The 21,453-nt window shown below is 51.6% G+C and overlaps 1 protein-coding gene across 2 annotated transcripts in view; it reads right to left on the bottom strand.

Moving 5' to 3' along the window:
• Positions 1-21,166, bottom strand: part of EMB (embigin) — a 45,389-nt gene extending 24,223 nt beyond the window's left edge. Inside the window, exons 1-2 of one of the 2 annotated variants that reach the window (XM_007669140.3) lie at positions 21,062-21,166; positions 2,586-2,675 (exon numbers count right to left, since the gene is read on the bottom strand). In XM_007669140.3, the coding sequence (XP_007667330.2) occupies positions 2,586-2,675; positions 21,062-21,134 (163 nt within the window). In that variant the 5' untranslated portion in view covers positions 21,135-21,166. Of the gene's footprint in view, positions 1-2,585; positions 2,676-10,749; positions 10,823-21,061 lie in introns of those variants that run through there. The other variant, XM_029066049.1, reaches the window with a different exon arrangement.
• Between the last annotated feature and the right edge of the window lie 287 nt (positions 21,167-21,453).

The following is a 21,453-nucleotide window of genomic DNA, read 5'->3' as shown; positions in this document are numbered from 1 at the left end:
ATTCCATTCAGCCTTGTTTTCCTGGGCTGACTCTGGAAATTCTATCTCCAATCTGCTGTAACACTCTCCCTCTGTTCCTCCACCCACCAAAAAGCTTCCAGTGCGTCTTTCCAACACTGCAGGGCTGCCCTCAGAAGGTCAAAGGAGTAGCTGACATTGTTCTTATCTTCTCCATATCCATCCATTCCTAACACTTCCAGGCCTTCTACAGCTGCAGATGAGGAAATGAAACAGCAAGACAAGGGATTGAATTTTGCTCCTGAAGCTTTGCATTTTTTCCATGAATTAGAACATTTTTTTGAAAGAAAAGACTTAGAAGGATGGGGTGAGGTGAATTCAATGATAATAATAATAATTGCGGCATCTGTCAAGCACTTAATATGGGCCAGGCAATGCACTAAGCACCGGGGTGGATAAAAGCAAATCGTGCTGGACACGGTGCCTGTCCCAGGTGGGGCTCGCAGTCTCAATCCCCATCATTTTGCAGTTGAGGAAACTGAGAAGTGAAGTGACTTGCCCAAGGTCACACAGCAGACAAGTGGAAGAGCCAGAATTAGAACCCATGACTTTCTGACTCCCAGACAGCACCGACCGTGTGCCAAGCACCGGGGCAGATACAAGATAACACGACACAACACAGTCCCTGTCCCACAAGAGGCTCACAGTCGAACAGGAGGTAGAATAGGTATCTCGGCCCCATTTTACAGATAGGAAGTAGGGGCACAGAGAGAGGTTAAGTGACTCTTCCAAGGTCAAAGAGCAGGCAAGTGGTGGAGCTGGGATTAGAACCCAGGTCTCGCAGCCCACATTCCAGTGCTATTCCCACTTGGCCGTGCCACCTCTTCCAGAAGACACAAATGTCTGGTGAGTAACACAGGTGAAGAGCTCCCTTCCTCATTGATGTCACCAGCTATAAATGTCCAGGTATTGTGCCTGATGGATTGCCTACCTTTTTTATTTGGTATTAAGGCATTTATTAAGGATTGACAGAATCTACTCAAGAGTTGACGCTCCGTAAACACCAATAATCGATCGATTGAAATCTCCACAAATCTCCCCTCATAGGCTCTGCTTGGGCAGAAACTTACTTAACTCACTTACTTCTTGAGCCCTGTGTCGACGGGGACTGTGACCGATCTGATTATCCTGAATTTACCCCAGCGTTTAGTACAGTGTTGGGCCCTGAGAAAGCACTTAACAAAATGCCCAATTATTATCATTTGCTGTGTCTCCCTCAACCTTGAGAAGCATCTAAGGGGAGAAAAAAAAAAAACCTAACCAAAAACCCCCCAGGCAGATGTACCCTTGATGCTCCTCAGATAGCAGGAAGTTGAAGATCGTGAAGCAGTGTGACCTAGTGGAAAGAGCACAGGTCCAGGGGTCAGGAATCCCGGGTTCTAATGTCCTTGCTCAAGTCCTCCCTCCTGCCTGGAACTCACTCCCTCTTCAGATTTATCTGCTGGATAACCTTGGGCAACTCACTTAAAACCTCTCTGCAGCCTCAGCCTCCTCGCCTGTAAAATGGGGATAAAATACTCACACTACCACAGGAACTGTGTCTGACTGGATTCCTTCTATCCCAGCACTCAGCAGAGAGCTAGGCGCAAGTAAACTGCTTCTCAAAATACCACCCTTTTTTAATTAATACCAATATCCTTCCTAGAGAAAAACAACCCCCAAAAAGCTCCAGGTCCCAAGAGTATCAGACATTTGAAGCCATCTCCGAATGTTTAGAAAAATGATATTATGTATATAACTTTGTGATTCTAATTCTCTCTCTCAACTCAAAACCAACTTGGGGGCAAACTGAAAAATAGCAAGTCGGTTAAAACAGGAAATGCAACTAACCAGTTGAATACATCAAAGATTTAAACACATTTAAGGTTGGTGAAAGAAATTATTTTGAAGTGACAAATTGTCTAATTCTAATATTGTTTTCTCACTCAGCTCCAGGTAATGATCATAATAATAATAATGGCATTTGTTAACTACTTACGAGGTGTCAAGCACTGAGTAGATACACCATAATCAGAATAGACATAATCCCTGTCCCGCATGAGGCTCCTAGCCTAAGTAAATTATTATTTATTTATTATTAAGAGGGACAGTAGGTATTGAATCCCCATTTTACAGAGGAGGAAACAGGTGAAGAGAATTTCAGTGACTTGTCCAAGGTCAATCAGCCAATCAGTGGTATTTATTGAGAGCTTACTGTTTGCAGCACTATACCAAGCGATCGAGATAGTACACTAGTAGTTCATTCATTCAATAGTATTTACTGAGTGCTTACTATGGGCAGAGCACTGTACTAAGCGTTTGGAATGGACAACTCAGCCACAGATAGAGACAATCCCTGCCCAATAATGGGCTCACATGATCCCTGTCCTTAAGTAGCTTCCACTGTACTGTATGCAGTACACTGTGTACTAGGCATTTGGGAGAGTACAAAAGAATTAACAATCTACGAGAGACCCCTGTGGATCCTTCCATGGTTCTCCCCCTAACCCCAGCAGAGCAGGGCACTCTCCCCCCAAAGAAAATGCGTAACCCGTGTCAGAATAAAACGAATAAAACAAAATAAATACCAATTAGAGATATGCTTTGCTTCACGAACGTAAGGTTAGAGTGGGTCTCCTCTGCTTCTTCACTGGGTATTTGAGTCCTCAAGTCTGCATCTATTAGAAAAAGAAAACACAACAATAGATTAGCATTTTAGCAAGTGATATGGCTAACTAGACATGAGCTTATAAACTGGTTCATTTGAATCAGTTCACTTATTGGACCTAGACAGAGAGAGATGGGGCAAACATTTTTTTTTTCCAGGCAATTAAAACTCAAGAGTGGGGACGATAATGTAGTTAATGTTTTAATAGAAAATCACTTCCCTCAAATGTATTCCGCATCTCCTTTCGGGAGAAACGATTTTACTCCTTTAGATGCTGAGCCCCTGGGTAGGATACGGACTGTGTCCCATTATTTATCTTATATCTTCACCCATGCTTGGCACACAGCAAGCACCTAACAAATATCACAATTATCATGCCATTAGTCTTGGCATGAGGGTCCCTGAGGGTAGGGATCATGTCTACCAACTAAGTGCTTAGTACAGTGCTCTGCACATAGTAAGCGCTCAATAAATACGATTGAATTGAATGAACTGCAGTGAACTCTCCCAAGCATTCAGTAAGTTGCTCTGCACAAAATGCTCAGTAAACACCGCTGACTGATTTAGACCAAAATGTTCTTAACTGTACTTGCTTTCTGACTTCAAGCAGTTTCTCATCCCTGCCTTCATTCGAACTCTTAGGCTAAATTAAGCATCTTTTTATGAAGCACAAATTAAGAAAAAAAAACAGAGGCAAGAGAGAGAAATGGATGCACCTCCTCAGAGTAAAAGAGAGAGGATCAGAGAAAAAGAAAAGTGGAGAAAGCAGAAAAAGGAACTTGAAGAGGAGGAGGAATTTGAAAGGGGAAAAGAGTGGAAAAGGGAGAACATACCAGAAGGAATAAAATAGAGAGAGAGAGAGAGAGGGAGGGAGAGAGAATATGCGTGTGGATTTCATTTATTCATTCATTCAATAGTATTTATTGAGTGCTTACTATGTGCAGAGCACTGTACTAAGCGCTTGCAATGTACAAATCGGTAACAGATAGAGACGGTCCCTGCCCTCTGATGGGCTTACGGTCTAATCGGGGGAGACGGACAGACAAGAATAATAGCAATAAACAATTGCAACGATAAACAATAGCAACATTAGCAGTGTGTATCAGATCCAGCAAGCAAGACATAGTCTTCTCCTTTACCTATCCCTTCTTTTGGAATCTATCAACCAATGGTATTTATTGAGCACTTAAATACCTTAAAAAGAGCACTGAACTAGGCATTTGGGAAAGTATATGATAGATTTGGCTGATATGATCCTTGCCTTCAAGGAGCTTACAAACTAGTAGGGCAAACAGGAATTTTAAAATGACAGAGGGAAAGCAGCAGAATGTAAGGATAATGGATATAATTCCTGTGGAACTGGGGTGGGGTGAGTATCGAAATGCTTGGGGTTACAAGCTTGTGGTTATGTGCCTGGCACACAGTAAGTGCTTAACAAATACCATAATTACTACTATAATGATTACAAAACAAAGTGCGAGGTCACTGAAGAAGGGAGGGTGAATAGGGTGGGAAAATGAGAGATTATTCGGGGAAGGCTTCTTGGAAGAGATAGGATTTCATTCATTCAGTCATATTTATTGAGCCCCTACTGTGTGCACAGCACTGTACTAAGTGCTTGCGAGAGTACAGTCTGACAGTAAACAGACATATTCCCTGACCACAACAGGTTTACAGTCTTCAGTAGGGATTTGAAGGTGTAGAGGGGAGTGGAAATGGCCCTCTCAAAGCCCAGTGCTCTCCTTTTTGCCAATTCCAACAAACTCTACTCCATTCTAATTCTCCTTGGCCTCTCAGCTGCCCGCAACACTGTGGACCACCTCCTTCTCCTTGAAACATTATCTAACCTTGGCTTCAGTCACACTATCCTCTCCTGATTCCTCTCTTATCTCTCTGGTCCCTCATTTTCAGTCTCTTTCATAGGCTCCTGCCCCCGATAACAGGCATCCCTGAGGAGAAATTCTGTGTCCCTCTTCATTCTCCATCTACACTCACTCTCCTCGGCTTCAACTACCAGCTCTATGCCGATATTTCCCAAATCTACAACTCCCGTCCTAATCTCTCTCCTTCTCTGCAGTCTCCCACTGTCTCCTGTCTTCCAGAAGTCTCTAAATGGATGTCCCGCCCACCCCTCAAACTCTCCATGTCCAAAACAGAATTCCTCACCTTCCCACTCGAACCCCGACCTCCCCTTGATTTTCCCATCATGACAGACAACGCCACCATGCTCCCTGTCTCACAAACTCGTAACCTTGGTATCCTCCTCAACTCATCTTTCTCATTCGGCCCACAGATTCGGTCCGTCACTAAATCCTGCCGCTTCAACCTTCACGAGGCTGCTAAAAATCGACGTTTCCTCTCCATCCAAACTGCTGCCGCGATGACCCGAGCACTTATCGTATCCCCCCTTGGCTACTTCATCAGCCTCCCGGCTGACTTGCGCTTCCTCCCGTTTCTCACCACTCTAGTCCAAACTTCGCTCCACTTTGCCCGGGCCATTTTCAGTCCAAATCTCCCCGCACCCCATCCACCGCACATCACACCAAAACTCCTCATCATTGGCTTTAAGGTGCTCCATCAGTTCTCCCCATCCTACCTAATCCTGCTGATTTCCTGCTACAACCCAGTCTGCACATATCACTCTAACACCAACCTACTCACTGTCCCTCGATCAGGTCTATCTCGCTGCTGACCTCTTGCCCATATCCTCCTCTGGTCTGGAACTCCCTCCCCATCTTCTCCAAGAGGCCTTCCCTGACTAAGCTCTCATCTCCCCTACTCTTATTATTAATACTGATAATAATAATAATTATATGTTAAGTGCTTACTATGTGCCAGGCACTCTACTAAACCCTGGGGAGAGTACGATCAAATCGGGTTGGACCGTTCCCTGTCCCACGCAGGGCTCACAGACTCAATCCCCATTTTACAGATGAGGTACCTGAGGAGAAGTGATGTGACTTGCCCAAGATTACACAGCAGACAAGTGGCCAGGCCGGAATTAGAACCCATGACCTCCTGACTCCCAAGCCCGTGCTCTATCTGCTGCACCGTGTGCTGCTTCTTTCTCTTCCTCCCTTCCGCATCACCCGGGCACTTCCGCAAGCTCGTTATGGGGAGGGAACGTCACTGTTTCTTGTTGTGTTGTACTTTCCCATGCGCTTAGTACAGTGATCTGCACACAGGAAGCGCCCAATAAATAAGACTGAATGAATGAACTTGTACTCACCCCTCCACCTGTCCCACAGCACTAACGTTTCCATATTCCCTATTGCCCCATGTGTCATTTATTTGAACGTTAGACAACAATAAACTCCTTCTGCACAAGGATCATGTCGACCAATTCTCCCAAATGCTTAGGAGATTGCCCTGCACACAGTAAACATTCAATAAATGCCACTGATGGACTGATTGATTGGACTGGTGTAGAGGAGTGAATTTCCCAAGCACTTAGTACAGTGCTCTGTACGGAGTAAGCGCTTAATAATTACGATGGAATGAATCAATGAATTTAATGTGCGAGCTGGGCTGGCCTGGGAAATGGAGCAGCGTGGCTCAGTAGAAAGAGCACGGGCTTGGGTCAGAGGTCATGGTTTCGAATCCCGGCTCCGCCACTTGTCAGCTGGGTGACGGTGCCTCAGTTACCTCATCTGTCAAATGGAGATGAAGACTGTGAGCCTCACGAGGGACAACCTGATTACCCTGTATCTACCCCCCAGCGCTTAGAACAGCGCTCTGCACATAGTAAGCACTTAACTACCAACATTATTATCATTATTATTATAAACAAGGTTAGGGAGGATGGGGAGAGAGGATTGAGTGCTTTAAAGGCAACCATCAAGGGTTTCTGTTTAATGAGGAGCTGAAGGGGAAAGTATTGGAGGTTTCTGAGTGAGGAGACAGGAGCGAAACGACTTTTCAGAAGAATGATCCAAGAGGCGGAGTGAAGTACAGAAGAGAGCGAGGAAGACGCCGAAAAGCACGGCGGTAAGGAGGCGGGTGCAGTAGTGCAGTATCGGAGGCAGGCTACGATATGATACAAAACTTCTACTAATTAGCCGAAGGTGGAGCTTTAATCTGCTCCACACCATCGCCTCATTTAAAATGAAGAAAGTGAAGCAGAAAATTGGGATATACAATTCAGTGGTTGACACGATTAGCACTAATACCTCATCCTAGCTCCAGTCTCTAACCTTAATAGCCGGTCTCCTTTGAATGGGTCTACAGAGTCCCAAATAAAAGAGTGCTCCTAAGTCAAGGGAAAGGCTGACGGCATAAGAAAACACTTGCATCTCTGCAGAGTAGAAGATAACCATCTTCTAATGGTCGAACGGAGGGGCTAGGGTCGAAGAGCCCCAGAAATTCATATTTACAAATCGGAGCCAGGTTTGTATATATCAAACGCGAATGGCACCCACAATCTTCATATTGGCTACCTCTTTTTAAATAGAAAAGATTCCGTTCCACTGCTGAAATGATCTCTACACAGTAAAACTTGTTCTTGTAGATAAAAGGGCTCAGAGGTTCTATGGCGCCGTGACACTGAAAGGAAGCCTTCTTTCCCTGTGCAGGATATTCAAACTGCTTGAGGGTTTGGCTTGCATTTTCACCGTAAACCATCTCTGTGCTCAGGTTTTAACCCTCCCTTTTTCAGCCCGAGTAGGGTCAGGCTTGACGGGTGGGTGACCAAGGCGGCTCTCGTTTCCGGGCTCACTCTCGGGCCTCACTCCACTCCACCGGTGGCCTGCCCTGTGACCTTGGGAAAGTCACTTTTCTTTGCAGCGGTTTCCTCGGTTTCCCCCGAAACTGAGAAAGGGAAATACAGAACGTGAGAAGCCACACGGCCTACTGGAAACATCTTGGGCAAGTTACATCACTTCTCTGTCCTAGTGGCACCGACATTTATCTCCTCCCTCTTGACCACTTGCCTTCTGTGTGACTTTGAGCGAATTACTTAACATCTCTATGCCCGAGTTTCCTCATCAGTAAAAAACAGGGGTAAAATATCTATTATTCATTCATTCATTCATTCATTCGTAATTATTGAGCACTTACTATGTGCAGAGCACTGCACTAAGCACTGGGAATGTACAATTCAGCAATAAAGAGAGACCATCCCCACTCACACCGGGTTTACAGTCTAGAAACCAGCCCCCTCTGCTCTGGGAAAGAAAAGGACTGAGTGAGGGACCAAGTCAAGGCATATATTTCACATCACTTACTTATTCATATTAATATCTGACTTCTGCTCTAGATTGTTAGCTCATTATGGACAGGGAACTCTAATTCCGTTGTAATAATGTTGGTATTTCTTAAGCGCTTAGTCTGTGCAGAGCACTGTTCTAAGCGCTGGGGTAGACACAGGGGAATCGGGTTGTCCCACGCGAGGCTCACAGTTAATCCCCATTTTACAGATGAGGTAACTGAGGCCCAGAGAAGTGAAGTGACTTGCCCAAGGTCACACAGCTGACAAGGGGCCGAGCCGGGATTCGAACCCATGACCTCTGACTCCCAAGCCCGGGCTCTTTCCGCTTGTACTCTCCCAAGCGTTCGGTACAGTGCTCGGCACGCAAGAAACACTCAATAAATACTGTTGATGAATTGGTCACATGGAGCAGGCAGAACTGGAAGAGGAGTGCAGAGGCTCAGGGCTATGAGGACAACGTTCTGGCCAATGGCATCCCTCAGCTCAGTGGACCCAGTTGTTTTTCTCCCTTGTTCAATGGTGGCATCCGGGGGATTCCTTTGGTGGTATGTGCTGGCTCCTTTGGACCTAAATATTTTGGCTTTCTTAGAAATTAGTGCCTTATTAACATCATTTTACTGTCAGCCCTAGTAATTATAGAAGCAGCGCGGCTTAGTGGATAGAGCGCAGGCCTGGGAGTCAGAAGGACCTGGGTTCTAATTCTGGCGTTGCCACATGTCTGCTGGGTGACCTCGGGCAAGTTACTTCACTTCTCTGGGCCTCAGTCACCTCATCTGTAAAATGAGCACGAGCACCACGTACGCCAGGGACTGTGTCCAACCTGATTAACTCGTGTCTACCCCGGCGCTTAAAGGAGTGCTTGGCACATGCGGAGAAGCAGCGTGGCTCAGTGGAAAGAGCCAGGGCTTGGGAGTCAGAGGTCATGGGTTCGAATCCCGGCTCGGCCACTTGGCAGCTGTGGGACTGCGGGCAAGTCACTTCACTTCTCTGTGCCTCAGTGACCTCATCTGTAAAATGGGGATTAACTGTGAGCCTCACGTGGGACAACCTGATGAGGCTGTATCTACCCCAGCGCTTAGAACAGTGCTCTGCACATAGTAAGCGCTTAACAAATACCAACAGGCTAAGCACTTAACAAGTCCCACGATTATTATCAGTATGCCATACTGCAAAACACACAACTTCAGTCTAGCCCTTGAACCTCTGTCTAAAGAACTACTGGAAGTGAATTCGTATTTTTAAAAACCCCAAGTTCAATCAATGGGCATTAATTAATTGCTTACTGGGTGCAGAGCACTGTGCTAGGTGCTTGGGAGAGTACAGTAGAGTTAGTAGACATTAGCATTTTCTGGCACCTGCAACTGAGCGATCATCAGTGCTACTCACTGTGTGCAAAGCACTGTACAAAGCGCTTGGGAGAGTACAATACGACAGAGTCGGGAGTCACTTTCCCTGCCCAAAATAAGCTTCTAATAATAACAGTGGTATTTGTTCAATTCTTACTACATGTCAAGCACTGTAAAGTGCACTGGCAGAGACAGAAATCAATCAGGTCAGACACAGTCTAAGTCCGAGGGAGAATAGGTATTTTCATTCCCATGTTACAGATGAGAAAATCGAGCCACCGATATATTAAACGTACAACCTTTACGTGCAATTCCTCTCAATTTTGTTAACACACTGTTTGATCTACTTCTCTCATGACATATTTGTAATGATAATAGTAACACTATTTGTTTAGCGCCATGTGCCAGGCACCATACTAAGCCCTAGGGTGGATACGAGCCAATGGGGTTGGACACAGTCCGTGTCCGATGTGGCGTTCACAGTCTCAATCCCCATTTTACAGAGGAGGCCCAGAGAAGCGAAGTGATTTGCCCAAGGTAACGCAGCGGATAAGGGGTGGGGCCGGGATTAGAACTCATGCCCTTCTGAATCCCAGGCCTGTGCTCCTTTCACTACGCCAAGCCGCTTCTCAAGTGGGCACCTACCGTCTGCAGAGTGCTATACTGGAAGGGTGCTTGGCACACAGTCAGCGCTTAACAAATACCATCATCATCATATTGGGTGCCTATCGTGTTCAGCTCACTGTACTACTAGGCACTTGGGAGCACATAGTAAATAATAACAATGGCATTTGTTAAGCGCTTACTATGTGCCAAGCAGCGTTTAAAGAAGAGAAGACATGAGGAGTTTACCATCTAATGGGGGCAATCCCAATTAAGATGTATTCAAACAATGGGAGCAAAGGAGAAAATAAATATGCAACTGGTACCCACAAAAGAAAGCAAAAATTAATAAAGGAATTACCGGGCAAAGGAAACTTTTCCTCCGCTCCTCCTCCCCAACGCCTGGGCTCCCTCCCTCTGCTCTGCTCCCCTCCCTGCCTCACAGCACTTGTGTATATACGTACCTATTATTCTATTGATTTTATTAATGACACGTATATATCTATAATTCCATTTATTTATATTGATGCTATTGATGCCTGTCTACTTGTTTTGTTGTCCGTCTCCCCCCTTCTAGATTTTGAGCCCACTGTTGGGCAGGGACCCTCTATCTGTTGCCGAACTGTACTTTCCAAGCGCTTAGTACACTGCCCGGCACACAGTAAACGCTCGCTAAATATGATCGAATGAATGAATAAAGAGGAATAATTTTAAGTGCGGAGTCGTTAACAGAATGATTTCATCACGGGTGAGGGGATCAATCAGAGGCTGCCGCCTGGAGGAGGCGTTTTTGGTAGGATTTTGAAAGTGGGGAAGAACGGCTCAATATATACCCCAGAGAATTCAACTGAATGTTATAAGATCATTTAACAAAAACAATAAAAAGGTCAGCTGGCCACATTTGCCAGGGATTTTGCAACTGGGCTCACCGGCAGCCGAGTAAACACTAGGTAAAATCAGAGGGTGACTCAGAGGGTGATGAATCATCTCGGGGTTGGAAGGCTTTGACACTTCTGAAAACAGTTCCGTAGGTCTGTTCCTCTGGAAAAAAAAATATCAAGGTCCAAAGTCATGGAAAACATGACTTGAATTTCTGCTGTAAAACTAACTCCTAGGAAGACCCCAGAATGCGAAACTCTTCTAGAGGTTTTCAACCTCAGCCTCCAAAATCCCAAATCAATCGTCTGTCAATCAGTCAGATATAGAAACGATAATACTTATAATAATGGTACCTCTTAAGTGAATACTATATGCTAACAACTTATAGCAGCGTGGCTCATTGGATAGAGCACGGGTCCGGAAGTCAGAAGGTCCTGGGATCTAATCCCGGATCCGCCACTTGTCTGCTGTGCGGCCTCGGGGAAGTCACTATACATCTCTGCGCCTCGGCTCCTTAAATCAATCGATCATATTTACTGAGCACTTTGCATGCAGAGCCCTGAACTGAGCGCTTGAGAGAGTACAACACGACAATATAACGGACACATTTCCTTCCTACAACGATCTGTAAAGTGGGGATTAAGACTGTGAGCCCCGTGTGGGACATGGGCTGTGTCGCTCCTGATGTCCTTGAATCTACCCCAGCACTTAGAAAAGTGCCTGGCACACAGTAGGCGCTTACCAACTACCACAAAAAAGCCCCAATAAACCCTATACTAAATCCTGGGTAGAATAATAATAATAATAATAATAATAATGATAATGTTGGTATTTGTTAAGCGCTTACTACGTGCAGAGCACCGTTCTAAGCGCTGGGGTAGACACAGGGGAATCAGGTTGTCCCACGTGGGGCTCACAGTCTTCATCCCCATTTTAATAATAATAATAATAATAATGATGTTGGTATATGTTAGGCGCTTACTACGTGCCGAGCACCGTTCTAAGCGCTGGGGTAGACACAGGGGAATCAGGTTGTCCCACGTGGGGCTCACAGTCTTAATCCTCATTTTCCAGATGAGGTAACTGAGGCACCGAGAAGTTAAGTGACTCGCCCAAAGTCACACAGCTGACAAGTGGCCGAGCCGGGATTCGAACCCACGACCTCTGACTCCAAAGCCCGTGCTCTTTCCACTGAGCCACGCTGCTTCATTTTACAGATGAGGGAACTGAGGCCCAGAGAAGTGAAGTGACTTGCCCACAGTCACACAGCCGACAAGTGGCAGAGCTGGGATTCGAACTCACGACCCCTGACCCCAAAGCTCTTTCCACTGAGCCACGCCGCTTCTCCGCACCATGATAATAATAATAGCGATTGCGAGATCGTTAGCAGACACGGTTCCCGTCCCATAAGGAGCTGTCAGTGTAAATAGGAGAGAGAATATTAAAACAATAGAACGTACGCATGAGATTTGCTTGCTTTGCTTCTGTTTAAAGGTCTAAAGTCAGTCAGTTGGACATGTTTGAGGAATCCCTTAATAATAATAACTGTGGCATTTGTTAAGCGCTTACTATGTGCCAGACTCTGTACTAAGTGCTGGGGTGGATTTAAGCAAATCGGGTTGGACACAGTCCCGGTCCCACACGGGGCTCACAGTCTCAATCCCCATTTTCCAGGGGAGGGAACTGAGGCCCAGAGAAGTGAAGTGATTCGCCCAAGGTCACCCGGCAGACGTGGTGGAAACTGGGTTAGAGCCCATGACCCTCTGAGTCCCAGGCCCACGCTCTAGCCACTAAGCCATAATCATTTGAGACCACGTGTGAACACACAATGAGTTCTGCTGAGTAGAGTCGCGATGGCATTTAAAACCTGCTGTCGAAAAGAAGGTAAAGAGCTCCTTGACTGCAGAAGATCTATCTCATTTCCACAGATACTATTATCCTCTTGCGGTGAATATCACCCATCGATTCATACCAATGGGTCAAAAATAACCTTTTCATCCTTTGACAGAAATATCTTCTGTTATCGGTAAGAAGGGCCGAGGAGGAGAAGGGAGATTTTAAACATTTCTTTTAACTCTACAATTCAATCATCTATTAAATGCCCAGGGGCTTCCTATTAGTGTAGAAACAGCATGATCTCACCGGAAAGAGCACAGGCCCGGGAGTCAGAGGACCTAGCTTCTGATCCTGGCCCTGCCACTTGTCTGCCTTGGGGAAGTCACTTCACTTCTCTGTGCCTCAGTTTCCTCAGCTGTAAAATGGGGATTAAATGCCTGTTCTCGCTCAGGCATGAGACTAGGAGCCCCACTCCACATCCGACCTGATTTTGCAATGCAGAGAGTGAGCACTCAAATAGGATTACCTTCTCCAACCCCAGTGCTTAGTTCAGTGCTTGGCACCTCAACACTTTATAAATACCATGATTATTCTTAATTATTGTTGTACATAATTAAACCAAAAGGCACGATCTCCTCCAAGAGGCCTCCCCTGACTAAGCTCTCCTTTCCTCTTGTCCCACTCCCTTCTGCATCAGCCTGGCTCGCTCCTTTTATTCATCCTCCCTCCCAACCCCACAGCACTTATGTACCTACATTTAATTGATTTATATTAATGTCTCCCCCAACTAATAATAATAATGATGTTGGCATCTGTTAAGCGCTTACTATGTGCCGAGCACCGTCCTGAGCGCTGGAGGAGATACGAGGAAATCGGGTTGCGTCCCCCGTGGGGCTCACAGTTTTAATCGCCATTTTACAGATGAGGTAACTTAGGCCCAGAGAAGTGAAGCTACTTGCCTACGGCCACACAGCCGACGAGTGGCAGAGCCGGCACTCGAACCCATGCCCTCTGGCTCCCGAGCCCGGGCTCTTTCCACCGAGCCACGCTGCTTCTCTAAGCTCGCCGGGGGGAGGGAAGGCATCTGTTTATTCTTATACCGTACTCTCCCAAGCGCTCGGTACAGTGCTCTCCGCACACGGTAAGCGCTCGATAAATGCAACTGAACGAACGAACCACTGGAGGTTCTTGAGTCGGGAAATATGGGCTGAATGCTTTTTTGTAGAAAAATGATCCGGGCAGCAGAGCGACGTACGGACCGGAATGGGGGGAGAGAGGAGGCAGGGAGGTCAGTAAGGAGGCAATAATCCAGGCAGGACAGGATAAGCGATTGTATTAAAGTGCTAGCGGTTCGGATGGTGAGGAAAGGGTGGATTTTACCGATGTCGTAAAGGTGGGGCCGACGGGCTACGGCGGCAGATTGAATACGCGGGTTGAACGAGAGAGAGGAGTCGAGGGTGACGCTCGTGAGACGGGGAGGACGGCAGCGCTGTCTACTGTGAGGGGAAAGTCACGTGGAGGACAAGGTTCGGATGGGAAGATGTGGAGTTCTGCCTTGGACACGTTAAGCTTGAGGCGGCGGGGAAAACATTCAAGCGGAGACGCCTTGAAGGCAGGAGGAAATAGGAGACTTGGGAGAGGGAGGGAGATCGGGGCTGGAGATGCAAACCGGGGAATCGTCCACAGAGAGACGGCAGTTGAAGCCATGGGAGCGAACGAGTTCTCCAACGGAGTCGGTGTAGATGGAGCAGAGGAGGGGACCCGGAACTGAATCTTGAGGGACTCCCACAGCGAGGGGGCGGGAGGGAGGGGAGGAGCCCGTGAAGGAGACTGAGGACGGGCAACCGGAGGGACAGGAGGAGAACCGGGAGAAGAGAGTCGGCGAAGCCGAGGCCGGATGACGTCTCCAGGGGAAGGGGGCGGCCGACGGCGTCGGAGGCAGCCGAGGGGAGGATCAGAGACGGAGTGGAGGCCGTTGGACGTGGCAAGGAGGAGACCCCGTGTCACCTCTGAAAGGACGGTTTCTGAGGAACGGCGGGGCCGGGAGCCAGATCGGAGGGGGTCGAGGGGAGAATCGGAGGAGAGGAACTTGAGACGGCGGGTCCAGGCAACTCACCCGAGGAGTTCGGGGAAGAACGGTGGGAGGGAGCTCGGGTGGTACACGGAGGGAGTCGAGGATGTCAAGGGAGGGTCTTCTCAGGTGAGAGGAGACACGGACGTGTTTGAAAGCAGTGGGCAAAGAAGCCACCGAGAGCAGACGGTTGCAGACGGCGCTTAGGGAGGGAAGAAGGGAGGGAGCAAGTGCCCTGATAAGCTGTGGAGGGATGGGGTGGGACGTGCGGGCGGAGGGGGCGGATTTCGAGGGGAGGCCGGAGATCTCCCCCCAGCGCTTAGAACGGTGCTCCGCACACAGTGAGCGCTTACCAAACACCGACATCGCCATCTCCTCGGGAGCTACTGCCGGGAAAGATGGGGAGAATTAAAGCGGGGCAGGAGGGAGGGGAGATTTTAGGGAGGTCACGCCTGATGGTTTCAGTTTCCTCAGTCGGGTAGGGAGCCGGATCTTATCACGTCACGACGGACACGGGTGGATCAGACTACCCCCGCGAGACATGCCCAGAGGACATCTCGCGCGGCGTCGAATACGCTCTCCTGCCCACGTGTTCTGTGTGCTTTCACTGTTTTCTCCAGGCTGGCAGAAAGAACGAGTAGGACTTAGGGCTACTAGGACAGAAGCGGCGTGGCTCGGTGGAAAGAGCCCGGGCTCCGGAGTCAGAGTTCATGGGTTCGAATCCCGGCTCGGCCACTTGTCGGCCGTGTGACACTGGGCGAGTCGCTTCACTTCTCTGGGCCTCAGTTCCCTCATCTGTCAAATGGGGATGAAGACCGCGAGCCCCACGTGGGACGACCCGATTCCCCTGTGTCGACCCCGGCGCTTAGAACAGTGCTCGGCACATAGCGGGCGCTGGACAGATACCGACATCATCGTCATCATGATTATTAGGGCTAGAGGAAACTGACTCTGGGCCGCATCAATCCATGGGCGGTATCTACCGAGCAGCTCCTGCGTGCCGAGCACCGTACCAGGGACCCGGGAAAATACAACGCGACGGGGTCGGCGGATACATCCCCGGAGCACAGGAGGCGCAGAGAACCGCCACAGCCGGCTCGGAGGTGGGTGCACGTTTACCCGCACTCATCCGGGCGCGTCTGTGTACGCGCGAGCAGGGCGCTGCCCTTCGCCTCAGAGAACAACAGTGACTCGGGCGACGGCGGGTCTCCCCTTCGCCGGCTAAAAGCCCGGAGGCAGAATCGAAACCCGCCCGGTCCCGCCGAACACCTGGCGCCGCCGAGCCGCAGGCCCGAGGCCCGGAACCCAGGAGGACGGGATGGTGCCGGAGCCCAGAGCCGCCCGTCGGCGTCCGAGCCATCTCCCGTCGGGATCCGATCTCTCTCCGGGATCTCCGGCGCCGGGTGAAGACGGGGAATGGGAATCAAGGCCGGGGGGGCGGGCTGGGGAAGGATTCAGAGGCTAATCGATCAGGAGGGGGTGGACTCCCTCAGCCTCAGGGGACAGGAGTCCCGCGCGAACCACCGACGATAACATCGCGGCCTACGGAGATAGTCTTAATACCCGCGTGGGAGTCTCCCCTTTTCCCCCCGGCTCCGGCCCTCTGCTCTTCCCCCTTCCCCTCAGCTACTGCGCGTACTGGTACATGTTATTTATCACCCTATTTATTTTGTTCACGAGCTGCAGAGCTCCACGATTCTATCCATCCGGACGATGTCTCCTTCTGTTCTGCTCTGCCGGTTCTGCCTCCCCCGTTTAGACGGTGAGCCCGTCAGCGGGCAGGGATTGTCGCTCTCTGTTGCCGAACCGTGCCTTCCGAGCGCTCAATACAGTGCTCCGCGCCTAGTGAGCGCTCGATAAGTACGACGGAGGGAGGGAGTGGAAGAATAGCGATGATAAAATAATAGCAATAATAATAATAACGATGTCTCTCTCCGTCGAGCGCTTACTACGCGCAGAGCACCGTTCTAAGCGCTGGGGGAGACACGGGGCAGTCGGGTTGTCCCACGTGAGGCTCCCGGTCAATCCCCATTTGACAGATGAGGTCAGTGAGGCGCAGAGAAGTGAAGTGACTTGCCCACAGTCACACAGCTGGCAAGGGGATTCGAACCCACGGCCTCTGACTCCGAAGCCCAAGCTCTTTCCACTGAGCCACGCCGCTTTGACGATGATGGTATTTATTAAAAAGTGCTAACCTTGTGCCAAGCGCTGTACGAAACACTGGGGTAGTTACAGGATAATCGGATCCCTCAGGGAGGTCACAGGCCAAACAGGAGGGAAAACAGGCACTGAATTCCCATTGTGAAGATTCATTTAACAGAAGTACTTACTGAGCACTTACTGCGTGCAGGGCACCGTACTAAGCACTTGGAAAAGTACAATACGGTGAGAGAGAGAGAGAGAGAGAGAGAGAGACAGTCCCTGCCCACATCGAGCTCACAGAGAAGGAACCGAGGCACAGAGAAGTTAGCAACGGTGATAACGATGGTATCGGTTAAGTGCCTACTGTGTGCCAGGCACCGTGCGTGCACCGCACTGTACTATGGAGAAGCGGCACGGCTCGGTGGAAAGAGCCCGGGCTTGGGAGTCAGAGGTCATGAGTTCTAATCTCAGCTCTGCCACTCGTCAGCTGCGTGACTGCGGGCAGGTCGCTTCGCTTCTCTGGGCCTCAGTTCCCTCAACTGTAAAACGGGGACGAAGACTGTGAGCCCCACGCGGGACAACTCGATGACCTTCGATCCCCCCCAGCGTTCGCAACGGTGCTTCGCACACCGTAGGCGCTTTTAAAAAAATACCGTCGTCATCATTATCGTTATTATTACTACTAGGAGCTGGAGTGGATACAAGCAAATTAGGCTGGACGCAGTCCCCGTCCCACCTGGGGGATCACAGTCTCAGTCCCAACGTTACAGATGAGGAAACTGAGGCCCAGAGAAGAAGCGACTTGCCCACCGTCACCCGGCTGACAGGCGGCGGAGCCGGGATTCGCACCCGTGACCTCTGACTCCCAAGCCCGGGCTCCTTCCACCGAGCCGCGCTGCCCGGCCGAGCAGAAGGGGCCTAGGCCTCACACGCTCGGCAGCCGAGAGAGGGAACAAACCGCTCCGGCTCCTCGGGGGGGAATTCCAAGGAGAGGCCCTGCGGAGACTCTGCATCCGTTCAGCGGGAGTCACCGGGCCACGCTCCCGAGCTAGAGAAGGATCTGCTCTCCTGGAAGACAAAACCGATCCTGGAATTCCCGGATAAGAGTCCAACGATAACGGTAACGACAACGAGGGTACCTGTTAAGCACTTACTCCGTGCCGGGCGCTCTACTAAGCGCCGGGGGGGGGCCGAAACGGGAAAACGGAGTTGGACTCGGACCCTGCGCCGTGTGGGGCTCCCAGGCGAAGACCGCGGGGCTCCGCGGAAAGAGCCCGGGCTTGGGAGTCAGAGATCACGGGTTCGAATCCCGGCCGGGCCGCTCGTCAGCCGGGCGACCGTGGGCGAGTCACTTCGCTTCCCCGGGCCTCAGTTCCCTCATCCGTAAAATGGGGATTAAAACCGCGAGCCTCACGCGGGACGACCCGATGACCCCGTATCTCCCCCGGCGCTCGGAACGGTGCTCTGCACGGGGTAAGCGCTTAACGGATATCAACATTATCGTCACTGTTAGGGATTGCCTCCGTCTGCGGCCGAAGCGTACCTCCCAAGCGCTCAGCCCAGCGCCCCGCACGCGGCGGGCGCTCGAGACGACCGAACGAACGCACGGAAGTCATTTCACTCCTCCGGGCCCCCGTTTCCTCCCCCGTCAAATGGGGATCAATAACAGCGACGATAAGAACGATGACGACGGTATCCGTTGAGCGCTCGCTAAGGGCCGAGCACTGCGCTAACCGCTGGGGCGGTCCTTTAAGACCGCGGGCCCCACCAGGGCCAACCCGATGACCCCGCGACTATCCCGGCGCTTAGCCCACGGGAAGCAATTAAGAAATACCATCGCTGTTATCCGTTCAATCGACCGTATCGGTTGAGCGCTTCCCGGGTGCCGGGCGCCGTACTGAGCGTTAGGGAGACTGCGACAGGACAACAGATGCGCTCCATAGGCGCACCCTAGTCATTAAGCGGCGTGGCTCGGTGGAAAGAGCCCGGGCTTTGGAGTCAGCGGTCATGGGTTCGACTCCCGGCTCGGCCGCTCGTCAGCCGGGCGCCCGTGGGCGAGTCACTTCGCTTCTCCGGGCCTCAGTTCCCTCACCTGTAAAATGGGGATTAAGACCGCGAGCCCCACGTGGGACGACCCGATTCCCCCGGGTCTACCCCAGCGCTCAGAACGGTGCTCTGCACACAGTAAGTGCTTCCCGAATACCGACATCATCATTGTCATCTATCGTTATTCCCGTGCGCCAAGCGACGCGACGACAGGCGGATACATTCCAGATCCACATCCTATTTACCGAGCGTCTCCTGGGCGCCAAGCGCCGCGCTAAACCCTAGGGAGGATTCGACACGACAACGGATACACGTCGTATTGACTGAGCGCTCCCCGTGCGCCGAGCACCGTACCGAGCGCCGGGGAAAGCGCGACGGGACAACGAACAGGTACATTCCAGATACGCACCGTATCTGCTGAGCGCTCCCCGTGTGCCGAGCGCCGTTCTGAGCGCCGAGGAGAGTGCAGCAGAACAACTGGTACATGTCGTATGCACTGGGCGCTCCCCGGGTGCCGAGCACCGTACCGAGCGCTAGGGAGAGGGCGACGGGACGAGAGATACGCTCCAGATACACGTCACTGTACTGACTGAGCGCTCCCCGGGTGCCGAGCACCGTACCGAGCGCTAGGGAGAGGGCGAAAGGAGAGATACGCTCCAGATACACGTCATTGTACTGACTGAGCGCTCCCCGGGTGCCGAGCACCGTACTGAGCGCTAGGGAGAGGGCGATAGAACGAGAGATACGCTCCAGATACACGTCATTGTATTGACTGAGCGCTCCCCGGGTGCCGAGCACCGTACTGAGCGCTAGGGAGAGGGCGATAGGAGAGATACGCTCCAGATACACGTCATTGTACTGACTGAGCGCTCCCCGGGTGCCGAGCACCGTACTGAGCGCTAGGGAGAGGGCGATAGGAGAGATACGCTCCAGATACACGTCATTGTATTGACTGAGCGCTCCCCGGGTGCCGAGCACCGTACTGAGCGCTAGGGAGAGGGCGATAGGAGAGATACGCTCCAGATACACGTCATTGTATTGACTGAGCGCTCCCCGGGTGCCGAGCACCGTACTGAGCGCTAGGGAGAGGGCGATAGGAGAGATACGCTCCAGATACACGTCATTGTATTGACTGAGCGCTCCCCGGGTGCCGAGCACCGTACTGAGCGCTAGGGAGAGGGCGATAGGAGAGATACGCTCCAGATACACGTCATTGTATTGACTGAGCGCTCCCCGGGTGCCGAGCACCGTACTGAGCGCTAGGGAGAGGGCGACAGAACAAAAGATACGCTCCAGATACACGTCATTGTACTGACTGAGCGCTCCCCGGGTGCCGAGCACCGTACTGAGCGCTAGGGAGAGGGCGATAGGAGAGATACGCTCCAGATACACGTCATTGTACTGACTGAGCGCTCCCCGGGTGCCGAGCACCGTACTGAGCGCTAGGGAGAGGGCGACAGAACAAAAGATACGCTCCAGATACACGTCATTGTATTGACTGAGCGCTCCCCGGGTGCCGAGCACCGTACTGAGCGCTAGGGAGAGGGCGATAGGAGAGATACGCTCCAGATACACGTCATTGTATTGACTGAGCGCTCCCCGGGTGCCAAGCACTGTACTGAGCGCTAGGGGGAGGGCGATAGGAGAGATACGCTCCAGATACACGGTCATTGTACTGACTGAGCGCTCCCCGGGTGCCGAGCACCGTACTGAGCGCTAGGGAGAGGGCGATAGAACGAGAGATACGCTCCAGATACACGTCATTGTATTGACTGAGCGCTCCCCGGGTGCCAAGCACCGTACTGAGCGCTAGGGAGAGGGCGATAGGAGAGATACGCTCCAGATACACGTCATTGTACTGACTGAGCGCTCCCCGGGTGCCGAGCACCTTACTGAGCGCTAGGGAGAGGGCGATAGGAGAGATACGCTCCAGATACACGTCATTGTACTGACTGAGCGCTCCCCGGGTGCCGAGCACCTTACTGAGCGCTAGGGAGAGGGCGATAGGACGAGAGATACGCTCCAGATACACGTCACTGTACTGACTGAGCGCTCCCCGGGTGGCGAGCACCGTACCGAGCGCTCGGGCGAGGGCAGGTTCCTCTCGCACTTCCCGAGCGCTTCCGGCGTGCCGAGCACGGTACTGAGCGCTAAGGAGGGTGTGCTATTTCAACCGATTCCCCTCTCTTTTAGGGAGCGGCCCCCCGGAGCTGCAGACGGGCCGGATCTTCGGCCGCGCCTCCCGCCTCCCCTCCGCCCCGCCCTACCTGTGCCGTTGGCGCTCGGGGCCGCGGGGGCGGCCAGGACCAGGACCAGGACCGGCAGGAGCGAGGGCGGCATGGCGGAGGAGGGCGGAGGAGCGCCGAGGAGCGCAGCGGGCGGGGCGGAGGCTGCGGCCCGGCGCAGAGCGGCGCCTCCCCGCCGCTCCCCGGGATAAAGAAGGGCGGGGGGCGGCGGGGGGCGGGGCCCGACCACGCCCCCTCCCGGACCCCGACCAATCGGAGACGGGAGAGGAGCGGGGAGGGGCGGGGCCTCCCGAGGCCCCGCCCCCGCCAGGACGGCGGCCGATCGGAACGGCCCCTCCGAGCGGGGGGCGGGGCTGGGCGGGACACGCCCCCGCCGGGGCGACGGCCAATCAACGGCCCTCCGAGCGGGGGGC

This window comes from Ornithorhynchus anatinus, chromosome 1 (genome assembly GCF_004115215.2).
Source record: "Ornithorhynchus anatinus isolate Pmale09 chromosome 1, mOrnAna1.pri.v4, whole genome shotgun sequence".
NCBI classification, from domain to species: Eukaryota; Metazoa; Chordata; class Mammalia; order Monotremata; family Ornithorhynchidae; genus Ornithorhynchus; species Ornithorhynchus anatinus.
Note: the sequence above shows the minus strand (reverse complement) of the source record. Positions and strands in the feature narration are given on the sequence as shown.